The sequence below is a fragment of the Hibiscus syriacus genome, unplaced genomic scaffold (assembly GCF_006381635.1).
Source record: "Hibiscus syriacus cultivar Baekdansim isolate YM2019G1 unplaced genomic scaffold, ASM638163v2 tig00110770_pilon, whole genome shotgun sequence".
NCBI lineage: Eukaryota > Viridiplantae > Streptophyta > Magnoliopsida > Malvales > Malvaceae > Hibiscus > Hibiscus syriacus.
Window position 1 is genome coordinate 368368 of NW_024062854.1, and position 25410 is coordinate 393777.

General features: G+C 34.3%; 2 protein-coding genes and 1 pseudogene across 2 annotated transcripts; 1 reads left to right on the forward strand and 2 right to left on the reverse strand.

The window, feature by feature from the left end:
- Positions 1 to 1071: 1071 nt before the first annotated feature.
- LOC120139735 (putative protein phosphatase 2C 53) lies at positions 1072 to 3237 on the reverse strand. The gene is given in 6 exon segments (XM_039154880.1): positions 1072 to 1755; positions 1843 to 2022; positions 2117 to 2458; positions 2677 to 2729; positions 2732 to 3064; positions 3067 to 3237. Coding segments are annotated over 6 exon segments (1170 nt in total). The 5' UTR covers positions 3164 to 3237; the 3' UTR covers positions 1072 to 1590.
- An 8607-nt stretch (positions 3238 to 11844) lies between these two features.
- On the forward strand, positions 11845 to 12323 carry LOC120139736 (annotated as a pseudogene).
- A 7511-nt stretch (positions 12324 to 19834) lies between these two features.
- On the reverse strand, positions 19835 to 23570 carry LOC120139715 (disease resistance protein RUN1-like). The gene is made up of 5 exons (XM_039154863.1): positions 22947 to 23570; positions 22081 to 22900; positions 21784 to 21968; positions 21315 to 21623; positions 19835 to 21223 (listed from the first exon to the last, which is right to left on the reverse strand). The coding sequence occupies exons 1-5, from the start codon at positions 23418 to 23420 to the stop codon at positions 19835 to 19837; spliced, it is 3177 nt and encodes a 1058-aa protein (XP_039010794.1). The 5' UTR covers positions 23421 to 23570.
- Positions 23571 to 25410: the final 1840 nt, after the last annotated feature.

The window sequence follows — 25410 nt, forward strand, 5'->3', positions numbered from 1 at the left end:
TTTCTAGTACTTTCATGCTTTGGTGTTGCATATGCTCTTTTACCATATTTTGTTCTTTCGAGTCCACCACCACCACCCGTCGAAGAAAATAACTCAAAATGGCCTTTGAATTTTCTGGAATCAAAATTAACTGCTGGAGTAAGTACTTTCATTTCTCCTTGTATAGATGTGGGATAACACCACTTCATTTATTGATAAAAGTAAAAGAAAAGGAAAAAGGCGTTTCGGATCAGTTTGTTTGGTGCAAAAATGCAAATTAACGTCATTACACATCAGGTGTCACTGCTGTAGGAATCGGTTTAATCATTTATGCAGGTTTAGCAAATGCTGATAATGGAGTTGCAGAAGTGAGTTGTGCCGTGGTGATGGGAAAAAAGCGTCCTTCGAAAATTTGGGGATAGATTGTGATGTTTAAAGACCTAAGAAATATTTGAAGTCAGAGAGTTTGGAGTAAATTAGATATAAAATTATTATTCAATGACCTATTTGATATTTTAACAGTAGTTTAAGGATAAAATTAAATATTAACATTTTTATTAACATGTCGGGATAACATTAGGGTGATCATTTTGTTACAAATCGATAACGTTAGTGATCAATTTGTTATTTTTTAAAACTTCAATGGAAGTTTAGCAAATATTAACTTTTTTATTAACATGTCACATAATCAATTTAACGAGATAACGGTAGGGTGACTATTTTATTATAAATCGATAACATTAATGATCAATTTGTTACTTTTTAAAACTTCAATGAAAATACAAAATTTATTTAACATTAATAATCACTTGTATGGTGTATCCAATATTTTAATTGAGAACGATTTTCTTTTTTATAAAATTCTCTTTATTTTTTACCATTAATTTCAATTATCCATTTTTCTCATCAAACAATCCAAGTAAACGTAACAAATAAGTACAACAAACATTAATTGGTTTATTTAACCAACAATATATTTTATTTGTATATTGTTACATTAGATATCAAGAGTTTGATTTCACTCCAAACACTAATTCTATGTTTTTTTACATAAGCATATACATCACATATTCACATAACCCACTAATGCTATTAATTGCATTTTTTTAATACATAAAAGACAGGGAACATGAATTACATTAATCCCGTAATTATAATTTACTAAAACATAAAAGAAAAGCATTGGCAAACAATTCATCCATGCTTTTGGAGAAGTGCAGAAAGCCAGCTGCCAAATGTGACCCATTGTGCCTGATCAAGATGTCAACTCGTGGGGTTGATCATCAACAGCTGCTACAAGTGCTCCACTACCTGTACTTCATAAAAATTATTTGATGATTCCTTATGAGTCAATGGTAAAAGGTAACCACAAACTCTATGGGTGGGAACCAATTGGACCCTAATATGATATGCAATCTGCAAGGAACACATTGCCATGTCCATGTCCATGTCCAAGCTACTAACCCCACCAACACTGCAGCCACCGGATGAACGGATGAAGCAAAATTTAAAGTATAACTAGTCTAAGAGGTCTCTTCTAGCTTTTAATAACAGCGAGAGATTCGATCTCAGTCGATCGAATTTGAACTGATTCATTTTGCTCTTGACGGGTCAAGAAACAAAATGTTGTAGCTGGATTATCATCACACTAATGTCATCGAATGAGCCTCTCCATGACGATAATTCAGCCAGCTTTTTGCATGCAGAAAATGGATTAGGCATATCGAGGCCTACGCAGAATGGACGGACCAAATCGACCGCTTCTTGATTAGTAACCTGAAAGGCAACAGAAAACTAATGTTCAATTCAACATCATAAGTCATAACAACGGGGTTCAAAAACAATTCCGATCCAGGATATTACCTTATTCCAAAGACCATCCGAAGCAAGGATCAGAAACTCGCACTCCGGGTTAATTTTTATCCTTGTCGTCTCTGGTTCTGCGATTACCCATTGTTTAAGATGTTTATCACCAATTGCTCTTGAAACAGCTAAAGAACCTTGAATTCTCCAAACACCATGGCGACAATCCACATAACCACCCTACAAGATTGAACACCGAATTGTCATTTTTCTCTTTAATCTTCATTGAATTGAATTTGAGCTAAAGATGAACCAAGTGGAATTGTTCGTTTACCAAAGCTTCGATTCTATCTCTCTCGTCTTTCCTAGAAGGTTGATGATCGGACGTCAAGGCCTCTGCTACACCGTTTCGACTCAAAACAGCACGACAATCGCCTGCATTTGATACGAAAAGATCACCTTTACGAACCAATCCCGTGACACAGCAAGTACCACCACCCACATCGTCCTTGAGCAAATCTATATCGGTGGCTAAATATGCCTCTCTAATTGCATCATCAATGGCAACATCTTCACCAGTTTTCGACACCTCCGCCATTACCTTCTTATCTAAATTATTTGCCACGAATTCAGCTGCCTTTGAACCTCCATGCCCATCATAAATACCAAAGAAAACCTGGAAAAAAACCGCTAAATGTTCAGTTATGCAAAGATTATATGGGAAATTTACTTTTGTAGACCCTCTCAAAAGTTAGTAACTTAATTTCAGCCTTTTTCATCACAGAATCCCATTTTTTTATAATTCTTAGCTTCTACCTTAAATTTTCTATGCATTTCGTGTAAAATGATAGAGAATATTTGATTCAAAGAAGAAAATTAGAAGGGGGGAAATACCTGTTTGGGATCTCCGTCAAGATCAACGGCAGCAGAGTAACGGTCTTCCATTTCCCTCTTCTCCCTCTCTTACAATAAACAGAATATACATCCCCTTCCACCTGAACCTCCTCCTCACCTCTAGGCGTCTCCGCCGCGAATCCCAGCTGAACCGCCATCAACGTCGGTATCTCTATCTTCCCCGGCCTCTTCCTCTTCACAACAGACGGCGCCGGATCCGTTCCGAAGGGTAGCTGTTTCTTCGAGACGCAAAGCGACAAGGGAGATTTCAACGGCGACGAAGGCGGCGTCGCTACGGAGGAGGTTGACGAGAGCTGACGAGGCGATTTCGTGGGGGACAACAAACTAGATAACGGAGATGACGGCGCTTGAGAACCATTGATCCGAGAGATGAAGGCAAAGATGAGCCGTCCGATTTGCAGTATATTTTAGGGAGCTTCTTTGGGGTGAAAATGGGAGACGATGGCACAATTAGAGACAAAGACATTATTCTTCTCTTCTCTTATCTTCTCTTCTCGTTTTCTCTCTGAGCTTTCTTCTCTTCTGTTTGGGTAGAGGGGAAAAGGAAGAGAACCCCTACAAATAACTAAAACAAAACAAATCCTACCTTCTAAAATTGAATGATTTGTTTTGAGAAAGCCTTTTTAGTGTTTATATATACGTGAGAAGAAGGATCCAACGGCGTCGATTTCCTGTCAGCGGTTGATTATTTTGGAGATAAAATCAAACCTCTTTTTGTGTCATGGCGCGTGAATTCAAAAAAAATCCTGTAATCTATAAATATATATTTTTCTAAAATTATTTTTATATTTATCTTAAATTTTAATTTTTTGTCAATTTTTTAATTAACAAAGCTCCTCCTTTTTTTATTTTTTTTGGTAATATATTTATCTATATTTTTTTTACAGTTTTGTTACGAGATTTGTTTTAGTTAAATTCCATTATTTTTTGTTAATTTTTTCAATTTTCAATTATGTTATTACCTCTTGTGTTCGATTAAATAAATAAATAAATAATTGCAATGTTTATAAAACAAATTTTAAATAAAAATTGTATATATGAAAAGGAAAAAGTAATCCCTTTGAGATGATTCCGAAGACATTGCAGGCGCATAGAGCTAGAGTGGTTTTGACGAAGTTTATGATTTTTTGACTTTCTTTTGCAATTAGAATTTGATTTTTTCTCGTTTATGATTTTGTCAAATGAGACAAAATCATAAATCACAACAATGATTTCTGCTTATAATGTTAACTAGCAAAAGCCAAAACATGGAATAATTTTGGGGTCAAACTAATTTATTTATTTATTTATTTGAGCTTAGTCTTATTTTGTCCACTTCCTATATTTTTTAAGAGAACATAAATTTATAAATATATTTGTTCTCAATCTATATTATATTTAATATTTTTTATTTGATAATAATTTAGATTCTTATACATTTAAATACTATATAAATTATTTTTTATATATCTATTTATAAGTTTATATAGGGTGGAGTTAAAAGAAGGTGGGGTGTATAAATTTAGATATCGGATCCGATTCGACTCAAAAATTTGGGTATCCGAAATTTTAGATATCTAAAATAGTGATTCGTATCTAATCTGAAAAAATTGGATATCCAAATTTTCGGGTATCTAAATTTTCGGATTGGATATCTAAATATTCAGATCCAAAATAAAATTTAATTTGACAAAAAATTAATTTATATTTATATTTTGTGACTTAATGCAACTTATTCGTTTATTGGGCTAAAAACTATCTAAAATCTAAAAGTCTGTTTTTTTGGAATTTCAAATAATTATAAATTAAAATTTATTCGATCCTTATCTTATCCGATTATCCAAAAAAAATTAGATATCTAATCCGAAATATCCGAAAATAAAAAAAAAATGGATTGAATCAACATATCGAATTGATAAGATCTTATCTTTTTTACACCCCTAAAAAAAGTTGCATGGGTTCATGCCTCCTAATTTTTCTGATCTAATGATAATTTAAATTTGTATAAATTTAGATATTAGATAATTAAGACTTGTCTCTAAATTTTAAATTTAGTTATTTAATAAGTTATTATGTTTTTAAGTTTAATAATTATATTTCTCTCGCTATTCAATTCTAACTACGTCCTTATTTATACGCTTAATATATTTTTTAAGTTAGACAATTAACTTTATCCTAATTGTTTTTATTCTTTGAGGTCTCATATTCAAGCATTGGTAATGTTAGGAGCACGAGCGATAAGTGTCAAATGGTTGAGAATTATCTTTAAACAAATACTACATTGTACTTACCACAAATTAATTAAAAAATCGGTTAAATTTCAGTTATCAACAATTTTATTTGTGCTTATAATGATATATTTTAATCCTAATTATATAATGTATTGATTGTCATTATAATCCTAATTATATAAATCTATTGATTGGTATTTTATTTGTATCTCGAAAAATTTTTAATATTATAATAATGATAACTAAAATAATTAAATCGATATCACATATAATTGTATTAAAAAACACAAAGTATATCTAAATATAATTCAAGAAAATATAAAATATTTGATTAATATACACTAATAACTAGAGTTAATCAGAATGTGTGAGAGTCGTCCATAATTAAAAAAGATTCTAAATATACATTATCTTATAATCATCCAAATTATTTTCTACAAAATCAAACAAAAATAAATCTATGTGATAAAGCTAATACATTTTTGTTTTGTTGGTTGGTAAAAAGGCCGGTGAAAATTGAATAATATTTGGTCTTTATTTTTGGCCTCCAACCATGACCATACCCGGCTAGACCTCAAAAGCCACGTGCATGCATGCACCACATGTTCTTCGTATTCGCTAAGAACCAACACAACCTGAGACAGATTTGGTTCAAACTTGAATTTAATCTTCCTTTTCGAATTCAGCCTCATTTGAGAAATTGTGATAACATAATTATATATTCTTGTAATATAAATCTCGAATTAACTTAAATATAGGTGGTATTTACCAACAATGATTGGTTCAAGTGGAAACAACTTGATATCGTTTAAGTAATGTCTCAGGTTCGAGTCTTTAGAAAATTCTTGCTCGTCCACCAAAGTCATGTATGTGATACAGGTCAGTCCGGATTAATCAAGGCGAAGCCTTAGAATTGGGAGGGCAAAAAAAAAACAGAAGGTATTTTATATTTTCGTGTTGAAATTTTTATTATTTTAAATATTCATTTATATTTGATTAATTAGTCAATTAATTCAGATCGAATACAATAAAAATATTATAAGAATAATTCTCTTAATTTATTTTTTTATATTATTAAAATTTGAATTCGTTATCTTATTTAAAAAAATATAGTGTCTCAGAGACGAACACGTGATTTTATGTTATAGGATGAACTTATAAAATTTTAAAGGAAAATACAAACTTTTAAAAATTTTAGAAATAAAATTAGATTTTCAAACAAAGCAAATATCTAAAATCCCCCTGCCCCTATAGTCCATCCCTATCTCTTCTCATCAAACAACATAAAAACACATGCAATGTAATATCCCAAAATTTTGACTAGTGATCAAAATGAAAATTTAGTGGCCAAAGTATAAACATGGGAAAATTTAGGGACAAAAATGTAATTTTAAAAAGTTATGTAATCCGGCCCCGTAAATGAATAGTTTACCCCCAAGAATGATTTTTTGTGGGTTTCATATTTTTCTTATGGATTTTGTATTAAAAGCCATAAAGCAATAAAGTTCAGGAAAAATCTGGATAATCAGATCGAATCATATTTTTTAGATATTTTGAAGGATGATAAGGCAAGGTTAATAATCTCATTTCCATGTCTTAATTTGGAAGAATTTAATATGTGTCATTGGATTTAAGTTGCTTTTTCATGTTAAATTAGGATCGTTGGATGAAAATGGCAAAGCTATAATTTTGGAAAGTTCCAAGGGCAAATTTGGTAACTACTAACTTACTGGTTTAATTTTGACCATTGGATGAATAAAATGACATGTGGCAAGTTATGGAGCTTTATATTTCAAGGGCAAAATGGTCATTTAGCATTAAATAAAATTTTAATTCATTTTATTATTAAAAGATGACAAATAAACTTAGATATTTTGGATAGAAAATTCAAGAACTTGTTCATTTTTCTCCCTTGGTTCCGTGAGCTTCATAAGGTATGAAGAAATATTTTTTTTTATTTTCAAGCCAATTTATTAGAAATTTGGTTGAAAACATGAACTACAAAATTAATCTTTATGATGAAAACATGAAATTCCCTTGTTACCATTAGTTTATGTTTTTCATGCTTAAAACCTTAAGTTCTTGAATTTGATGGATAAATGGGAGGTTAGGTTTTGATGATTTAAGGCTTGATTATGTAGTTGATGTTATTGAATCATTTCCATGTTTGTATGATGATTGAAACCACTTGGAAATGCTTAGGTTAAATTCAGGCAAGTTAGAGTTTATGGTGGATGATGAGTGTTCAGAATCGTTAATATTTACTCGTTATTTCTTCGATCTTGTGAATTTATTGATGCTGATTTGGTTGTGTTATGTTTATTTTCGTGCAAGGTCTTGCTTTCCAGAATTAGTGATAAAACGGGGCGCATTCTGCATTTTTTTATTATTTGGTCATGGCTGGAGACATGTGCACGACTCTGGGCACGACTCGGTCTGGCGTGGCAGTTTCTAGAAGGTCTAGTTAGCGGTGGTTTCTAGAAGGTCTACTCAGAGCACCTTTTGGAAGATGGACGAGGCAGAGTTGCATTAGAAGACTTGTTTAGAGTTTGAATTTAGAAAAAACAATTATCTTTAGGATTATTTTATTTTAATTTCTTTGTTTATCCTTAGGCTTTGAGAGGTTATAAATACCCTCTTGGGGTAAGCCTAAACACACATCTCATATTACAATTCTCTTCTTCTTTATAGTTTTATTAAAGCTTTCTCTTTTATTTTACATTTCAAGTTTATCATTTTTCTTGTATTTTCAAGCTTTGTTTTTAAATATGCTAAGTATGACTTTTTTCATGCTTAGCTAAATTTTTCATAAACCGAGAGTTGAAGCGATGACTCAATTCCAACGGGAGAATTGAATCAGACCCTTAATATCTTCGGAATATATCTCTCAATCTTTGCGCTTATTTTTTTCAAAATCAAAACAGTTTTCAAAATCAAAGATAGACTTTGGTCTAGATTGTTATTGCGATTAAACGTGTGGGAGGAAGATTCGGCTTATAGAAAGCACATTCGACTTCCTGGGAACACACTTGGCGAGATAGCTTCGCCAAGGGGGAATTGAGATCGAAATTGACGGTTATAGAAGCAGCAATCCGAGTCGGTCGCCATGAACTTAAACGGTAATTGATCTACGACAATTAATGTTGATTAGATCAATTTTCGAAGCCGGAATCAAAGATTGCCTTGGGTATTCGTATACAAAGTAGAGTCACAGGGATTGCCCTTGCAAACAAAGTAACCGACGTGAATCCCGAAGGGAAAATCTAATTCGATGATCTAAAAGAAATTGAGTCAAAGCGAAGCTTGAGGCTGTTTTTACCATATCCATTTTCAACTTTAAATCTTTTCTTTATTTTACTTTAAATTGCTTTTATTATTATTTAAATATCCTTTTACCAAAATCCCCCCATTTTACTATTTCATGCCTCTTTAAACAATTCAGACAAAAATTTGGAATTTTCTAAGTCCATGTGGATTCGACCCTTATTTCTCTTTACTACGTATTTCCTTATTTATTAATCGAGAAAAAAAAGAATTTATTTTGATATCGAAACGACAGTTGTAAGTGGAATTTTGTTGTTTGAATTGAATTGATATGGAATTGATTAGAGATGATTGGAAATAATGTTTAGAAGTTGAATTCATGCTAGAATCAAGTTGGAAATCATGGCTAGTGTGACTCTTCATATTCGGCCAAGAGAAGAAATCAAGGGGAAAATATGTAAAAATTTCCCTAAGGTTAGAATTGATGAATGAATGATTATGCAAGATTTAGAAAGTTGTTTGAACCAATTTGGAAACTTAAAATGGTTAAGGGCCCAAATTGTAAAAAGAAGGAAATATGGGTTTGAAAAGGAAATTAGTATAAAGTTGATGAGTAATGTTTAAATGTATTATAGAAATGCTTGAATGTGTTGTTGGAAGTTTGAAATTGAAGTTAAATGAAAAGGACCATTTTGAATAAATTGGAAATGTTGAGATGAATTCTAAAAAGAATTCATTTAAATGGTTAGATTGTGGAACTTGAAATGATTATGTGAGTTATGAGTTAATATGAATATTAGGAGGAGTGAAATTATATTTTAAGTGTTATGGTTAATGTTGATGTTTTGAAATGATTTTAGTATCGAATAAGTATCAAAAGAATTTTTATAAGTTTTGTTACTAGATTGTGCCTAAGTTAGTAGAATACTAACATATGCTTTGAAATTTATGTGATGTATAAATTATGATTGTGTAGATCGTGACAAAAAGCATGTAACATCCCAAAAATCGGGCTAGTGACTAAAGTGTAAGATTTTAAAACTTTGTGATCAATTTTGATAAATTGAAAAGTTAAGGAATTATTTGGAATTTCTTGGTGTAGGATTGATTAGCAAAGATTGAAAGATGAAAGGGTATAAAGGTCTTTTAGTAAGGAAATGAAATTAAAATTCATAAGTGGTGTATTATATATATACACATGGAGAAGAGTTATGAGAAGTCTAGAATTCTCTCTTTTTCATCATTTCTTTCTCCTCTCCACCATGAGTGCTTGGCTAAGGTAAGAAATCTTTCAGTCAGCTATTTCTTGTAATTTTGATTTGGTTTTGATACTTGAGGAATTAGGAGAACTTGAGAAAGCTTAAAGAGAAGTAGAAACTAAAAGATTTACAAGTTATGGGTGATTGAATAAAAAGGGTTTTTGAGTGAATTGAAGAGAAAGAGTTAGTAAATGGATTTTGAAGTGAAATTTGACTTGTCATAAGTTGAAATAAGAAATCTAAGGTGTTGGAATAGGATTTTGGGCATGTTGATAAATTGGTATGATTTTTAGATTCAAGTGATTATGTGGGATTTTGGATGTTTAAGTATGTTAAAGTGATATAAGTTAGTCATGATAAGTGTAGTTGAGTTTAATGGCATGCAATGAGTTAAAAAAGTGGGGTTTAGATGAGTTTTGGTAAAATTTTTAGTTGTAATGGGTAAATTCTGGGCAAGGATATCGGTACTGGATGAACAGTATCGATACTTCAAAGCAAAAATAGGTGAAATCTGGGTTTGAGTATCGAAACTGGAAGAACAATATCGATACCATAAGACATAATTGTATGAATCCTTAAATCAGTATCAATACTGAAGGAGTAGCATCGATACCAAGGGTATCGATACTAATGGACAAGTATCGATACTATTTTTAGAAGTCGAATTTCAGAATGTAGAATGGGTATTGATACTGAAGTATAGTATCGATACTATAGTAAGGAAGTATCGATACTGGGCTTAGAGTATCGATACTTTTCAGTTTAAAATTTTAAATTAAGTGTTTCGTTTAGCTTAAGTTAATGATAATTGATTAATAGTAATAAGAACTTCGGCATTCATTTAGATCGTATTATTGTGTAGATAATGAACGAAGGCAAGTATCAGACGATTCAAAGCTATAAGAGCATGCAAGAGTGATAAGTGTTTTGCTTTGACTAAGTGAGGCCAATGTGAGTGCATACTACTATATATATATATATATATATATATATATTGTTTTATGAAAAGAAGACTTGCAATGAATCTATTTCCAATGTTTGATTAAACAATGTTTTGAAAGTTTATTGAATGTTTTGAATACATGTTTACATGAGTATATAGTATGATTTTGATTCCATTAGTACGTGAACATGCACTGTTTACATTTCATACTATGTGATATGGATCTATGTGATTATATGAATATGTGATATAAGCTATGTGAAATGGTATAAATAGTAAAACCCAAAAGTATGTAATATGAGAGGGAAATGTATAATTAGCATGCCAAGAGTCGAATACGAATAAACTATTATTATAACTATTAAAAAGCAAGAACCGTCCTCAGAAAAGTACGAACATGGATCGATTTGGTACTCTCAAATAGTTGATATGGTCATATGATAATTACTTAATAACGTTGGCCGTATTTAATTTAGTAAACCCACCGTTTTTATTTATTCATTATTTATTTGGGATTTAGAAGTTGGAACATTCTAAACTAAGCTTTGCATTATGATGATCTAATGCCCTCTCGCATAAAAAAATTATACTAATTTAGTTAGCCTTTTGATTTTTAATTTTTTTATTAAACTTTATTTTAAAAATTAATTAGACAAAAAAAAACAGTTCCATGACCGCCGCTGCCTGCAGCTTTGTGGACTGCGGCTACGGGTGACGCATTTAGGTAGATCACATAAAGGAAGAATTGAACTAAAAATGTTTGACTTAGCTATTTGATAAGGTCATATGATATATAATTGAACTATGAAAATGAAAGTTGGTTTTTGCTCTTAATTGCTGTTGATAAGGTCGTGAAATGTATAATTATGAGCATATATCTTGAACTGTTCCATTCATTGCATATTATTTTCATATGTTTCTTGCATAAAATTGCACCATCATGTTTTCAATGGCCTAATATATAAAAATACCTAAGTGGAAAATAACAAGTCATGGTGTTATGGGTGTCTCTTCACATTTATACAAAAGGGAATTATTCTATAAAAATTGGTCAAACAAAGCGTCCATATTCGAAACAAAATCAAATACATATATGCATGGGTTGAAGATAACACCCTTCCAATAATAATAATTTTACACCACTAAGGCTATTTATTTATTTATTTATTTTACACCTTAAACACGAGATATAACGTGTCACGAGTCCGAAGCGTTTCCCAAAGTTTACCATGCACGAACATCGTGACAGTAAAATTACTCGTGTCATCTCATTGGCCAACGGTAAACCTTACGTGGATCACGACCTGTCTCCTTATCATGCCAGACAACACCTGTCGTGGCAATGACCGAAACTATAACCTGTCAACTGATGTTCCATCACCGATCAACCCACCACCCTCGCCTATATATAATTATATTCCCCATCGAGTATCCCCATAGCATTCGCAGAAATATCATAAGAAAAAGAAGCATGGCGTCAGAGCAATATCAAGCAATGAGAAACGCACCACAGGAGGAGAACTAGGAACTCGATGAAAGGGCAAGGCAAGGGGAGACGGTGGTTCCCGGTGGGACTCGTGGGAAAAGCCTGGAAGCCCAGCTTAACCTAGCTGAAGGTATATAGCTATATATATTCTATATAAACTTTAACAGTAACCTATCTTCTCTCGAAAGTGAAGTATTTGATTGTTTTATCTCTGAAATTTTGCAATGAAGGGAGGCACAAAGGAGGGGAGACAAGGAAGCAGCAAATAGGGACAGAGGGTACCAGGAAATGGGGAGCAAAGGTGGTCTGAGCAACTCGAACATGACCGGTGGGGAACGTGCTGCTGATGGAGGAGTTGGCATTGATGAGTCCAAGGTCAGGACCGGAAGCTAAATCTCCAACAGAGCCTCGCCCTGAAATGGTTGTTTTTAGGTTTTAGGAAGAACTATACCAGTTTATATGTAAAAGAACTTGATGTTGCGGAAGACGGCTATCAGATAGAGCAAAATTGCAACTGATAATTTGAGAAAATAAAAATGAAGATAAAAAGAGACACAAAATTTACGTGGAAAACCCCTAAATAATATAGGGTAAAAACTACGGGCAACGGTAGAAGAATTTCACTATGAGAAAATAGGAATTACAACCTCTCTCTCGATCTACCAAGGAGAAAACAATGATAATTCTCTCTTGATAAAAAGGAGAAAACAACTCTCAAGAAACTCTCTAAATTCTCTCTAGTATTGGAAGAAAGTTAGAATGCTTTGGGATGGTTTTGAAGCTAAATGAGATAGGGTATTTATAGTTAAATCTTAAGGACTTAATCTTGTAAATACCCTAAATTTTAGTGACTAGAGTTTTTAATTTGACCATATAAAAAATAAAAAAAAATTATACACCTAATTTTTGATGCCAACCCATTTATTATTTTTTGACTTTCTACAATCTCCCACTTGAATATTTGATTGGAACAATCATATCTTCACACCATTCTTTCTACTTTGTACCATCATGTTGCTTACGTCTCTGATAGGCCACAGGAGGATCGATACCAAGTAAATTTATCAATATTGATCGCCTTCGTCATGAAATCTGCTATGTTGTCTTTGGTATGGATTTTCTGCATATCTATCGTCCCTTCTTCCATCTTTTCACGAATGAAATGGTACTGAACTCGTATGTGCTTTGTCCTTGAATGAAATGCTGGATTCCTTGCTAAATGCAAGGCGCTTCGACTGTCACAAAACATAGAGACATACGCTTGATTGTGCCCAAGCTCCTCCAATAGTATCTTCAACCAAATTGCTTCTTTACTGGCTTGTGTAGCTGTTATATATTCTACCTCTGTTGTGGATGTAGCCACAACTGACTGTAATTTTGAAACTCATCTTACAGCTCCACCAGCAACTTTGAACACATATCCTGTAGTAGATTTGCTTTTATCCAAATCCCTGCATAGTCAGAATCTACATACCCATTGATTAGTAAGTTTGATCATCCGTAACATAATGCAACATTTGAGGTCCCTTTGATGTATCTCAGGATCCTCTTTACTGTATTCCAATTCTCTTTGCCTGGATTTGCCATGTACCGACTAACCACTCCCACTGCTTGTGCAATGTCTGGTCTTGTGCATATCATAGCGAACATTAAGCTTCCCACTGCTGATGCATACGGTACTCGAGACATCTCTATCCTCTATTCTTCACTGCTAGGACTCATACTGGAGGATACTTTGAAGTTAATAGGAAGAGGGGTAGAAATTGGCCTACAATCTTGCATGCTAAATCGTGACAAGATTTTCTTCAAGTAATTCTTTTGTGAAAGCCAAATCTTCCTATTACTTCTGTCTCGGTGAATTTGCATCCCTAGAATCTTGTTTGCTGGTCCCAAGTCCTTCATTTCAAATTCCCTAGCCACTTGTGCCTTCAATTCTTCAATATGATCTTTGTTGGGTCCTGCAACCAACATGTCATCCACATACAACAACAATATAACAAAATCGTTATCACCAGACCTCTTGAAATAAACACAAGGGTCAGTATTAAGTCTGTTGTATCCAAGGCACATAATGAAGGAATCAAATCTCTTATACCAACACCTCGGCGCCTGCTTTAGACCGTACAAAGATTTGTTCAATCTGCAAAGCAAGTTCTTCTTTTCGTCTTCTTCAAAACCTTCAGGCTGGAGCATATAAATCTCTTCTTCAAGATTTCCATGAAGAAAAGCTGTTTTAACATCTAGTTGATCTAGATGTAAGTTCAATGTAGCACACATTGCCAAAACTACTCGAACTGTTGTTAGTCGAACCACAGGAGAAAATATTTCATTGAAATCAATACCTTCCTTTTGAGCATATCCTTTGACTACCAGTCTTGCACGATACCTCTCAACTTGATCGTCACCATTTCGCTTGATTTTGAAGACCCATTTGTTACCAATTGGCTTCCTTCCTTGTGGTAGTGGCACAAGGTCCCATTTATTATTTTTATGAAGGGTTTCAATTTCTTCTTGCATCGCCATCATCCACAGTGAAGCATCTGAGCTATTTATTGCCTCTTGGTATGTTGATGGCTCACCGTCCTCTATTAAAAGGCAGTATGCAATATTACCTTCTATAACATAATCTGAGTGCCAATTGGGACGTCTTCTCACACGATCTGATTGACGAGTTGTTGGAGTTTCAGAACTCCATGGTTCTTGTTCATCATGTGCTGGTTCTGCTTCAGAATAATCTCCTTGTTCAACCTCCTTTTCCATATGTATCTGTGTAGTCTCTGACTTTTCAGCGCTATCATCATCTTCTTTTCTTTGTAGTTTATCTTCTACAAAGATAACATCCCTACTGATGATCACTTTGCGGGCAGTGATATCCCATAAGCGATACCCCTTTACACCATCAGCATACCCCAAGAATTTGTATTTCCTGGATTTTGGATCCAACTTTGAAATTTCTTGGGCGTTGTACATCACATACACAATACTTCCAAATACATGGAGGTTTGAATAATCAACTGGTTTACCAGTCCACATCTCTATTGGTGTCTTCAACTCTATTGCAGTTGATGAAGCTCGGTTCACCAAATAACAGGCGGTGTTGACTGCTTCTGCCCAGAATGATTTTTCTAGGCCTGCGTCCCTCAACATTGCTCTTGTTCTTTCTAACAAGGTTTTGTTCATCCGCTCTGCCACTCCATTTTGTTGAGGAGTGTTCGCCACTGTGAACTGTCTTTTGATGCCTTCTTTCTTGCAAAAGTCATCAAATTCTTCGCTTGTGTATTCTCCTCCATTATCTGTTATGAAACACTTAATCTTATTTCCAGAATCAAGTTTCACCCGCACTTTGAAGTTTTTGAAAGTTGAAAACACGTCTGACTTCTTCTTAATAGGGTACACCCAACATCTCCTGGAGTAGTCATCAATAAATGAGACAAAGTATTTTTGCTCCGCCTAGGGATGTAACTGGTGCTTGCCATACGTCAGAGTGAACCAATTCTAGAACACTTTTTGCCTCTAGAATTTGATGTGTTGAATTTCAACCGGTGCTGCTTACTTGTTATGCAATGCTCACATAAAGTAAGTGATACATTCGTTAAGCCTGGAAGTAGCTTTTGCTCCACAAGGACTTTCATTCATTGTTCTGACATGTGTCCAAGTTTTTGATGCCATAGCATTGCAGAATCTGAACTACATGAGGCAACAAAGGCTTCTGTTTCTAGCAAAGTCTCTCCATTCAGCATGTACAAGTTTGCTGCTATCTTTTCGCCTTTCAGCACCACAAGCGCTCCACGGAACACCTTCATGATTCCTTTCCGTGTTTCAATCTTGCTTGCATTATTATCCAACAATCCATAGGATAATAAATTTTTCTTCAGGCCTTTCACGTGCCGCACATCTCGAACAACTTTAATTGTTCCATCATACATCTTCAATTTGATGGTTCCAACGCCAACGATCTCTAAGGCATGATCATTGCAACTATACACAGATCCTCCTGAGACAGGTTCATAATGATGGAACCATTCTCTTTTTGAGGCCATGTGATATGTTGTTCCTGAATCAATGAGCCATATATCTGCAAATCTTTTTCTGCCTTCCACGGTGGTTGACGCTTCACAGCATAGAGCATCTCCATCATCTGAAGTGTTTGCGGTATTGCCTTGTGGTTTGGAGTTTTTATTTAGACTCCAACAATCCTTCTTCAAGTGACCCTTCTTTCCACAGTTGTAGCACTTTAAATTCTTCTTTTTTCTCGACTTCGATCTACCATGTTTGTGATTGTTGCTTTGGTCACGTTATGTTGATCTCCCTCTCATCGTTGTCATCGTTGTTAACGCTTCTGCTTGTTGCAGATTTACTTGTCTGTCTTCTTTGTTATTGCGCTGATTTTCTTCTTGTAGAACAGTAGCTGCAACGTCATCGAAGACTAGACTGGTGACATTACTGTTTGTCAAGTTGATGATGAGTTAATCATACGAATCCGGTAGACTTTGAAGTAGAAGTTCAGCACGTTCTTGTTCTCCTATTTTACAGCTTAAAGATGTAAACTGAGAAAATAAAGTGTTCAGTGTATTTAAGTGCTCCGTCACTTAAGTAGATTCTGGCATACGGAGAGTGTACAATTTTCTCTCAAGGAAAATTTTATTGTGCAGCGATGTGGCCTCGTACAGTTTGGTGAGATGATCTCATATCTCCTTAGCTGTCTTTTTCTCCTCGATGCTTGACAATACTTCATCTGCTAATGCTAGATGAAAGTTTGTCATAGCATTTCCGTCCATTTCGATCCATTTGCTGTCATCTGCAAAATCCATCGGCCTTTCACTGATAGCCGCTAGACACCCGTCTTTCCTCAGGATGGCCTTCATCTTTAATTTTCACAATGAGAAATTTCTCCCATTGAACTTTTCAATATCAAATTTCGTTGCCATAGCTTCTTTTACGGATAGCTCCCACTATTTCACTATCGTGAATAGTTCTCTGGAACCTTCAAAGAATGGGTAATAACTTCTTACTTTCTTATGTTGGAGGATCCACATTTTGGTGGCAACCACAAAGACAATAAGCAGATATTACACACTCTAATCTAGTTCTGATACCAATTGTTGCGGAAGACGGCTATCGGATAGAGCAAAATTGCAACTGATAATTTGAGAAAATAAAAATGAAGATAAAAAGAGACACAAAATTTACGTGGAAAACCCCTAAATAATATAGGGTAAAAAACCACGGGCAACAGTAGAAGAATTTCACTATGAGAAAATAGGAATTACAACCTCTCTCTCGATCTACCAAGGAGAAAACAATGATAATTCTCTCTTGATAAAAAGGAGAAAACAACTCTCAAGAAACTCTCTAAATTCTCTCTAGTATTGGAAGAAAGTTAGAATGCTTTGGGATGGTTTTGAAGCTAAATGAGATAGAGTATTTATAGCTAAATCTTAAGGACTTAATCTTGTAAATACCCTAAATTTTAGTGACTAGAGTTTGTAATTTGACCATATAAAAAATAATAAAAAATTATGCACCTAATTTTCGGTGCCAACCCATTTATTATTTTTGACTTTCTACACTTGATAATGTTTAAGCTTAGGTAGGTGTTTTACTAATGATCTTTTAACTGTTTTTAGGTTTAAGGAAGACGTAAAACCAGTTTATATGTAAAAAAGTGGGTAATGTATAAGCTTTATGTAGTGTCTGGGTAATGTATGAGTCATCTGTTGATGTGTGCTTTGAACCTTTAATGGATATGCGTGTTCTAATACTTATTTTTCTTTTCTATACCGATTATTTTATATTATTTTTACTTTGCTAAAAACTAGTAAAACAATTCTTTTTAAATACTAATAATTAATACAAATATTTAATGTCAACTCGGGCTTCCTTTTGAGGGATCACCACACCCCCAAACAAAGAAAAGATTACTGCTGGTATGATTTTACCTCTTATAGTCCTTTTGCTTATCAACTTAATCGAATGTTTTATTGATAATTGAAGGTCAACAACAAGCATCCTTTGTAATATTCTTGAGAAAGTTCAAAACTATACTTTAAATGCACGCATGTATACTTATATGAAAATGGATATATACTTACATAATCAATATGTCCCATCTCGTGTGAAATAATCCAAATTATAGTCAGAGTGCATGTCAACTGTAGCACAACCTACTTCCCTGCTAATATGTCTATTATCAAAATTTCTCGCGTGTAATGTTTTACTTGCTATTGCAGTTGAAGACAGGTTCATGTCTGTGGCCCTAGACATTGGTATCAAGTGATTGAACTTGTTCCTGAAAGTACACGGAGTTGGTCGCTACATAGTTTGAAAACTTTTGGTGGAATTAACCCATTTTACGCAAACTATTCATAACAGTTGATATGCTTACAAGACTTTCTTATATCCGGCGTTCATCTACCAAATATGTGTTGAAAATCAAGTAATCAACACTAGTCAATCAGCACCACCCTTATGTCTCTAACTCTCCCTTTTAATGTACCGCTATCGTAAGCACTTAAACTAACTAGAATCACAAACACGAGATAAAATTTTAAGTTGGAAATTTAGGTATGCATTTGGATGACACCAAATATGTGTTGCAGTTGATATGCTTGCACAGTCCTTGCAGTTAAGCCATTGAAGGTTGATGGCTCCTGATATATTATGGATTTTCCTTAAATTCATGCAACCAGAAATTAGCTCAAGCCTTTCAAGAGATATCATAACCCTTACAAAAGACTTGAATACTCGGTCACAATCGTAGTTTCTTCCATGTTTGGTGGCTGAGATTTTCTTCTTAATGTCATATATTTGTGCGATATCATTAACTTTAGACTACGTTTGTTGAACAGACTCCCACATCTCTCCAGCAGTTCCAAGCAACATGCAAGTATCCCTCATTTCTGGCAGCATCGAGATCCAAGGACATTAAAAGGGTTCAAAAGCTTAAATGCAAATGTAGAACACAATTGAGGATAGCCATTGTCATTGAATTTTGTTCCCTTCGTATATTTTGTCGGTTCTTCCATTTTTAAGCACTTATAAATTTATGGATGTTACAATGATTTTATATCCTGTTTTTCTATTTTCTCTAATATTTTGAAGGAAGTAACGACCCTGAAACATAAAGTGATTTCAATCTCCATGAAAGGTGGTTTTGCCCTTACCAACGTATTCCCTACTCGAATGCCTTCTTATTCGATCAGATTTAAAATCATATTTTTTTATTGTCTATTTCAATTAAATCTTTAGAAACGTTTTCAGACTTGTAATTCAACTTTTCTATGTCGTATTAAACGAAACAAATGCAGCTTTCCATCGCTTCACTTCATCATGCAGCCTTTTTGTTTTTTTTCCCAGGAAGCTACACAGAGGAATTTGGTTAAACCAAATCATCCACATGGAATTTCCATAAAATATTAATTATTTAATATTTAAGTCAACTAAAAATATTGAAGATATCTTCTGTAGGTCATCCATCTTGTCTTCAACATTTTAACAATATAACAGAGGGCGGCATATGAAATTGGAATGTAAACTTTAAAAGGAGAATGAGTTCAGCACGTATAATAAATAGCTCCTTGTTCACAGTAGGTGCTGAAGATTTTATAATTACACAAGTAGACCTCAAATCTGAAAAGGCATCAAGCCCAACAATGTTCAATAAACCACAAGTTTTACTAACTATACCGAACAGCCTGATTAAAATCAAAGAATAAACATCAGATGATCTTCACAGCACGACATTCTCATAGGAAAGAAGCTACATATCAGGTTATAACTATATTATCCGAACTTCCGTCGGACATATCTCCATATTCGACACTTACTCTCAAATAGAGAGAACATAGTTTAGAAATGCTTGCCTCAAATCAAATTTCGATAGGAGTATTTGCTAATCTTACATATGAAAGGAAATTTTATTGGAGTTTTGAATAATGCTGGGACAACATGAGAGGCAGTAACGTACAAAAGAAGTTCAGCCGCAAATGACTTTGGTTTTAATAAGCAACAGGGACATGAAGATGAGAAAAACAAAAAACAAGTATGGAACACTATGATTTCTATGCCCTCCATCCCCTTCTTCAGAATCCAAATCCTGGTTTCCCACCACATCATTAATGGTATAACTCTCTGCATCCACGTAAAACACACGAACTCCACATTTCTCCACTTTAATTTCTGTACCGCGACTACTACTGATGTAGAATTCGAACGATGCCTCCTCATAATCATTGTCTGCTACAATCATATCCTCATTAAACAGAATCAAGGCGAAATCACCCTCGTAGAACTTGTCCCATCCGTGATCAGAAACGTAGCACTCACCTGTCAACTTTTTACCACCGGCGGATTTCAGTTGGTATTTACAGATAAATGCAAGAAATACGTTTGCAGGTGTGAGATCAGCTACAAGACAGACAGCAAAAGCTAAGAATCTGTTCCCACTAAACCCATTTGGCCTAATCTTCAAATTTAACGTATTATTCATGCTTCCGTAGAAAAACACATCTGTTGAAACTTCATTCCCCGGGAAACAGCAGAACAATAGATTTCGAAAAGAGTCCCTGTATTCCTCTCGGGATATCCCTTTCCTCCTTGACCATCTCTGTGCTAGGGATTGAATTCGAAGCATGACATTTGCTCCAATGTTTTTAATTGAATTCTGATCCAACCATCTGCAGTTCACGAATGACATGGAAATGGTTTCTTCTCCAGGAGCACCATCACCACCGTCATGGGAGGAATTGAAATTATGAGTGGTGAACGATACTTTTGTTAATGATCTGCAATTACTTGCATCCAAGCGCCACAGATATAGTGGAAGCTTTGGAAGTGTCTTGAGACTTTCACAATGATCAAGATCCAACTCACGAAGGGATCCCAACTTCGAAATGTTGCTCGATACATGTTCCACCTTTGAGTAACTCAACTTCAACTTTTTAAGTCCGACAAGATGTTGAATTGAATCAGGCACCACTTCTATTTCAGTGTGTGAAAAATCCAACTCAGAAAAGATATTTGGAAGCTCAGGAAACTTCTTGAGTTTATGACAACGCTCAAATTCAAAGCTTTTAAGAGACGCCAAATGATTAAGGCAAGGAAGTTCAACCAAATTTACGCAATCATTGCAGTTAAATAATTTAAGGTTGATGGCTCCTGATAGACTAGGAATCTTCCTTAAAGTCATGCAACCAGAAAGATCAAGCTTCTCAAGAGATGCCAAATGGTTGAGGCGAGGAAGTTCAACCAAATTTTTACACCTTGTACATATAAGGCTTTGAAGGTTGATGGCTCCCGATAGATTAGGGATCTTCCTTAGCTTCTTGCAACAAATAAGTTCAATTATCTTCAAATTAACAAGATCCTGTACAATGAAAATATAAAATAACTACATTACTTTATAACAATATCTGTTTATTTTGGATATCAAAATTAAATAAAAGAATATAAAATACCTGACTATCTTCGTTCCAAAGTTGTTCCATGCCGCCAAAATGTAATTTCAACACAATAAGATTTTTTGGATTAAAACTTGGTGATACGGATTTGAAGGGGTAAAACATCCAATAAAGATACCGTAACTCATTAGGAAGAGATACGCTATCAACATTGTCTGCAAGTAGCTTGTCGAAGAACACCGTAAAGTATGAATTGATGTGGATATATCTAAGATTAAGCATGTTCGCAAAACCAGAAGGACATAATGACATCACGTCTTTAATTCGATTTGGCGATAACTTTATTCCCTCAATTGATTTATTCATCTAATAACAAGAAATAATTTATCAAGTATTAGTAATTTAATATAGAGAAATTTATGGACATTATATTAAATTACTCGTTAAAAAATATAATTATATTACTAACCAAATAAACACTTGAGCAGATTCTATGGTATGGCAAGTAAATAAAATTATTGCTTACTTCATTATATTTAAGCACTTGATCGATGTCTTTGATATTCCATAACCTGCTGCGATTTCCAGGGTCTTTAGATTCTTGACGAACAATGTCCTTGCCCATTTCTTCAAGCATATCATGCATATAAATTGTTTTAGAGAGTGTAATATCAAGTAGGCACTTATCGAGCAAATTGTTTATTCCACACACTGCACCCTCATATAAGCAACTTAGAATTTCTTCTATCTCTTCCTTGGACTCCCCTTTGAAGAAGCATGCTATGTCAAGAAATATATCTTTCTCTGGTTTACCTAACCCATCAAAAACTACTCTTCAAAATCTGTAAAATTTCTGGTTGGCCATATTCCCTTAGCCTACGCACCTCGCTTTCCCAATCTTGTTTAGACTTTTTATATAGCTGCGAACCCAAAACTTTAAGGGCAAGAGGGCTGCCATCGGCATATTCCACAAACTTGTTTGATAGCGCTTCAAAACCAGGATCGGGATTCAACTGTTTAAATGCAAATGTAGAGAAAAGATGGAGAGAGTGGTCCTTATCTAACTTGTTTACCTCATGTATTTCCTCAGCTCCGCCATTGTAAAGTACTCTTCTATCTCTAGATGTTAGAATGATTTTACTTCCACGACCAAAATGACCAACACCCATAAAATCTATTTGGTCTGGATGACTAACATCATCGAGGACAACAAACACTTTTTTACTGTTCAGCCTCTCTCGATAAGGGGATCCTATGGAAAGGGTGTCTATACGAAGATCGTTTTCGTTTAATAATTTGGAAAGAAGTTCATTTCGTATGGATTCCCTCCCTTGTTTTTCTATGTTCTGTCTAACATTTTGAAGAAAGTAACGATCGTCAAACTTGGAAGAGTTTTCATGAAATACGGCATCAGCAAGGGTAGTTTTGCCTATGCCTCCCGGTCCCCATAGTCCTATTACACGACTCTCTTCTTTCTCAATTAGACCCAAAATCAAGTTTTTCTGATAATTTGTTCCAACCAATAGGTCACAAGCGCTTGGACTAGGCAAGCTATTCCTCAATTTTTTTGGTAACATCATCAACAATCTCCTTGATGTACTCGGTTTCAGGTCTAGCAAATAATAAAAATGTATATGTATAAACTAAAACAAATAAGCATAATAATAAGAAGAGAAATATATATAGTTACCTGTGGGATGCTATATGCCACCCTTTTAATTTACCGACTTCAGCAAAGGCCTTTTTCCATTGATCTACTTGTTTTAGCGCTTCTGATTCATGCTTTTCAAACGATGTTTTGAAAGTACCACCAAGATGTCGCACATGGGAAGGATTAACATGGTAAAAGACAGGAAGAACAATATGTTTTTGATTGTGCTTGCGATCCATGATGTCACAGAGTTCAGCCAAGCATGATTTCGAAGAAGCATAGTCTTCAGATAAAACGATTAGTGAGATGTTTGAGGCTGCAATTGCATTTGAAAGTGCTTGTGAAAGTTGTTCCCCTCTTTCCAATTTCTTTTCATCGAAGAAGACTGATATTCCCTTGTCTTCCAAAGCTTGGAGTAGATGAGCAGTGAAGTTAAGGCGTGTGTCTTCACCTCTGAAGCTCAAGAAAACTTGATGCTTCATTGGACAAGAGGAAGAATAAGAAGCAGCCATGGAGGAGTATGGATTGAGTTATTGAAGCAAAAGAGATATAGAAACAGCAAGGGAGCTTTGCTTTTCTTTTTTGAAGAAGAAAGAGTGCTAGTGCAAGATGCTCAACAAAACTGTCTTTTGCTCAGGAATGCGCATTGCTTTAATATGCCTCGTTTATATTATTATGATATATGCTATATATTATAGATGCCGGCTCTTCCCTTGTCCTCAGTGGGTAGGTTAAGATTCGCAAGTTGGTAAGGAAAGGAATTAAATAAAACAAAACTTTGATATTGTTGAGCCTCTGTTGGGTTAAAGTGGATCCCAGGTAGGGGTGTCTATACATGTGACGAGAAGAGGATTATGAAGAAGCAGCCATGGAAGAGTAGTGATTGTGTGGGTTTGGGAAGAGGGAGCAGAAGAAAGCACAATCCTTTGCTTTGTTTTTCCTTCACACACACATATTATATTAACATTGGATTATTTTTCATCGTAGAACTCAAAATAAATCATCAGAGTTAAACCATAATTTGGAGGAGCTGCAGTGTGAACCACACCAATTAAACGTTTTCAGACAATAGTATCTAATCTAATAGATTAAATTAATTAGCGAAGCACATGCGTATGCGATCTCCAAGTCAAGGTCTTCCAATGGGACAATAGTTGTCTTCCAAATCAACTAAACTTTGCAATATAAAATGATTATTTGGGCAGAAAACACAATTCGGTTAACTCCACCTTGGTTAGTTCCACCACCCCACGCTGATATCAGTGTCAGTTGACATTTGGGCCACAGGAATGTGCCTTGATCAATAACAAACGTGGTTTTACTATCAAATAATTTATTTTTCTTAAAAAGAAAAAATAGGGTCGGTCTACAAAAAATTTAAAGTTTATGATATTGTGGACTTCCTGATTCTAGATCTAGATAAATATGAGATAAGATATGTAACATCCCGAAATCAGAGTAAGTGACTAAATTGTAAATTTTGAAAATTATGTGCTCGATTTCGAAACAAGTTAAAAGTTTAATGACTTAAATAGGAATAATTCCTTATTGGATTAGATGATAATTATGGAAATTTTGAAGGGTATAATAGTAATTCCACAAGGAAGATTTTTTCCTCCTCCTTTACATAGGATATAACACGTGGAAATGAAGAGAGACAAGGTTCTAGTTTCCAGAGTTCTCTTCTTCTCCTTTCTTCTTCACGTGTGGAAGCCAAGAGCAAAGGTAAGATTTCTTGTTGGTTGATATTTAACTGAATTTAAGACTGGGTTATGATCATTAGATGATAACTAAGCTTAAGGAAAGTTTAGGTTATCTTAAAACCACAAAATGAGGAGTATATGAAGAATTTAAGAAAGGAAGTAGAAAAATGAAATCTTGGAATAGAGTTCATAATAAGCATTGGAAGTGAGATTTGACTTGTCATCAAGCTAATTAAGGGATATGAAGTGTTAGAACTAGATTTAGAACATGTTGGAATTTGAGTGAGATTCTTAAATTCTATATGGAGGATTAGATTTCTAAGTTTTAGAGGTATTGAATGGATAATAATTAGTTTAAGTAAGTGTATGCAAGTTAGGGATATAAAAGGAGGTGAATTATGTAGTGTTGAGGGGATTATGAAGGAATTTCGTGCTAAAAAAATAACATTTCTGGGCTATATGCATCGATGCACATTCAATGAGTACCGATGCATCAAGGGTAAAATCCCAGAAATTGTTCAAGGTTTATCGATGCACATGAAGTGTATCAATGCACTCCTTTAAAATAAAAATAAAAACATCGAATGTCATCAGTGTATTGATGCACAAGTAGTGCATCGATGCACCCCCTTAAAATACAAACATCGAATGAGATTTATGTATCGATGCATAGATAGTGCATCGATGCACCCGTCAAGGGATGCATCGATACATGGTGTAGTGCATCGATGCATACCTTCATTAAAAGATGAAAATAACTTTTCTTTTAGCCTAAGAAATGATAGTTTAGAATATATTA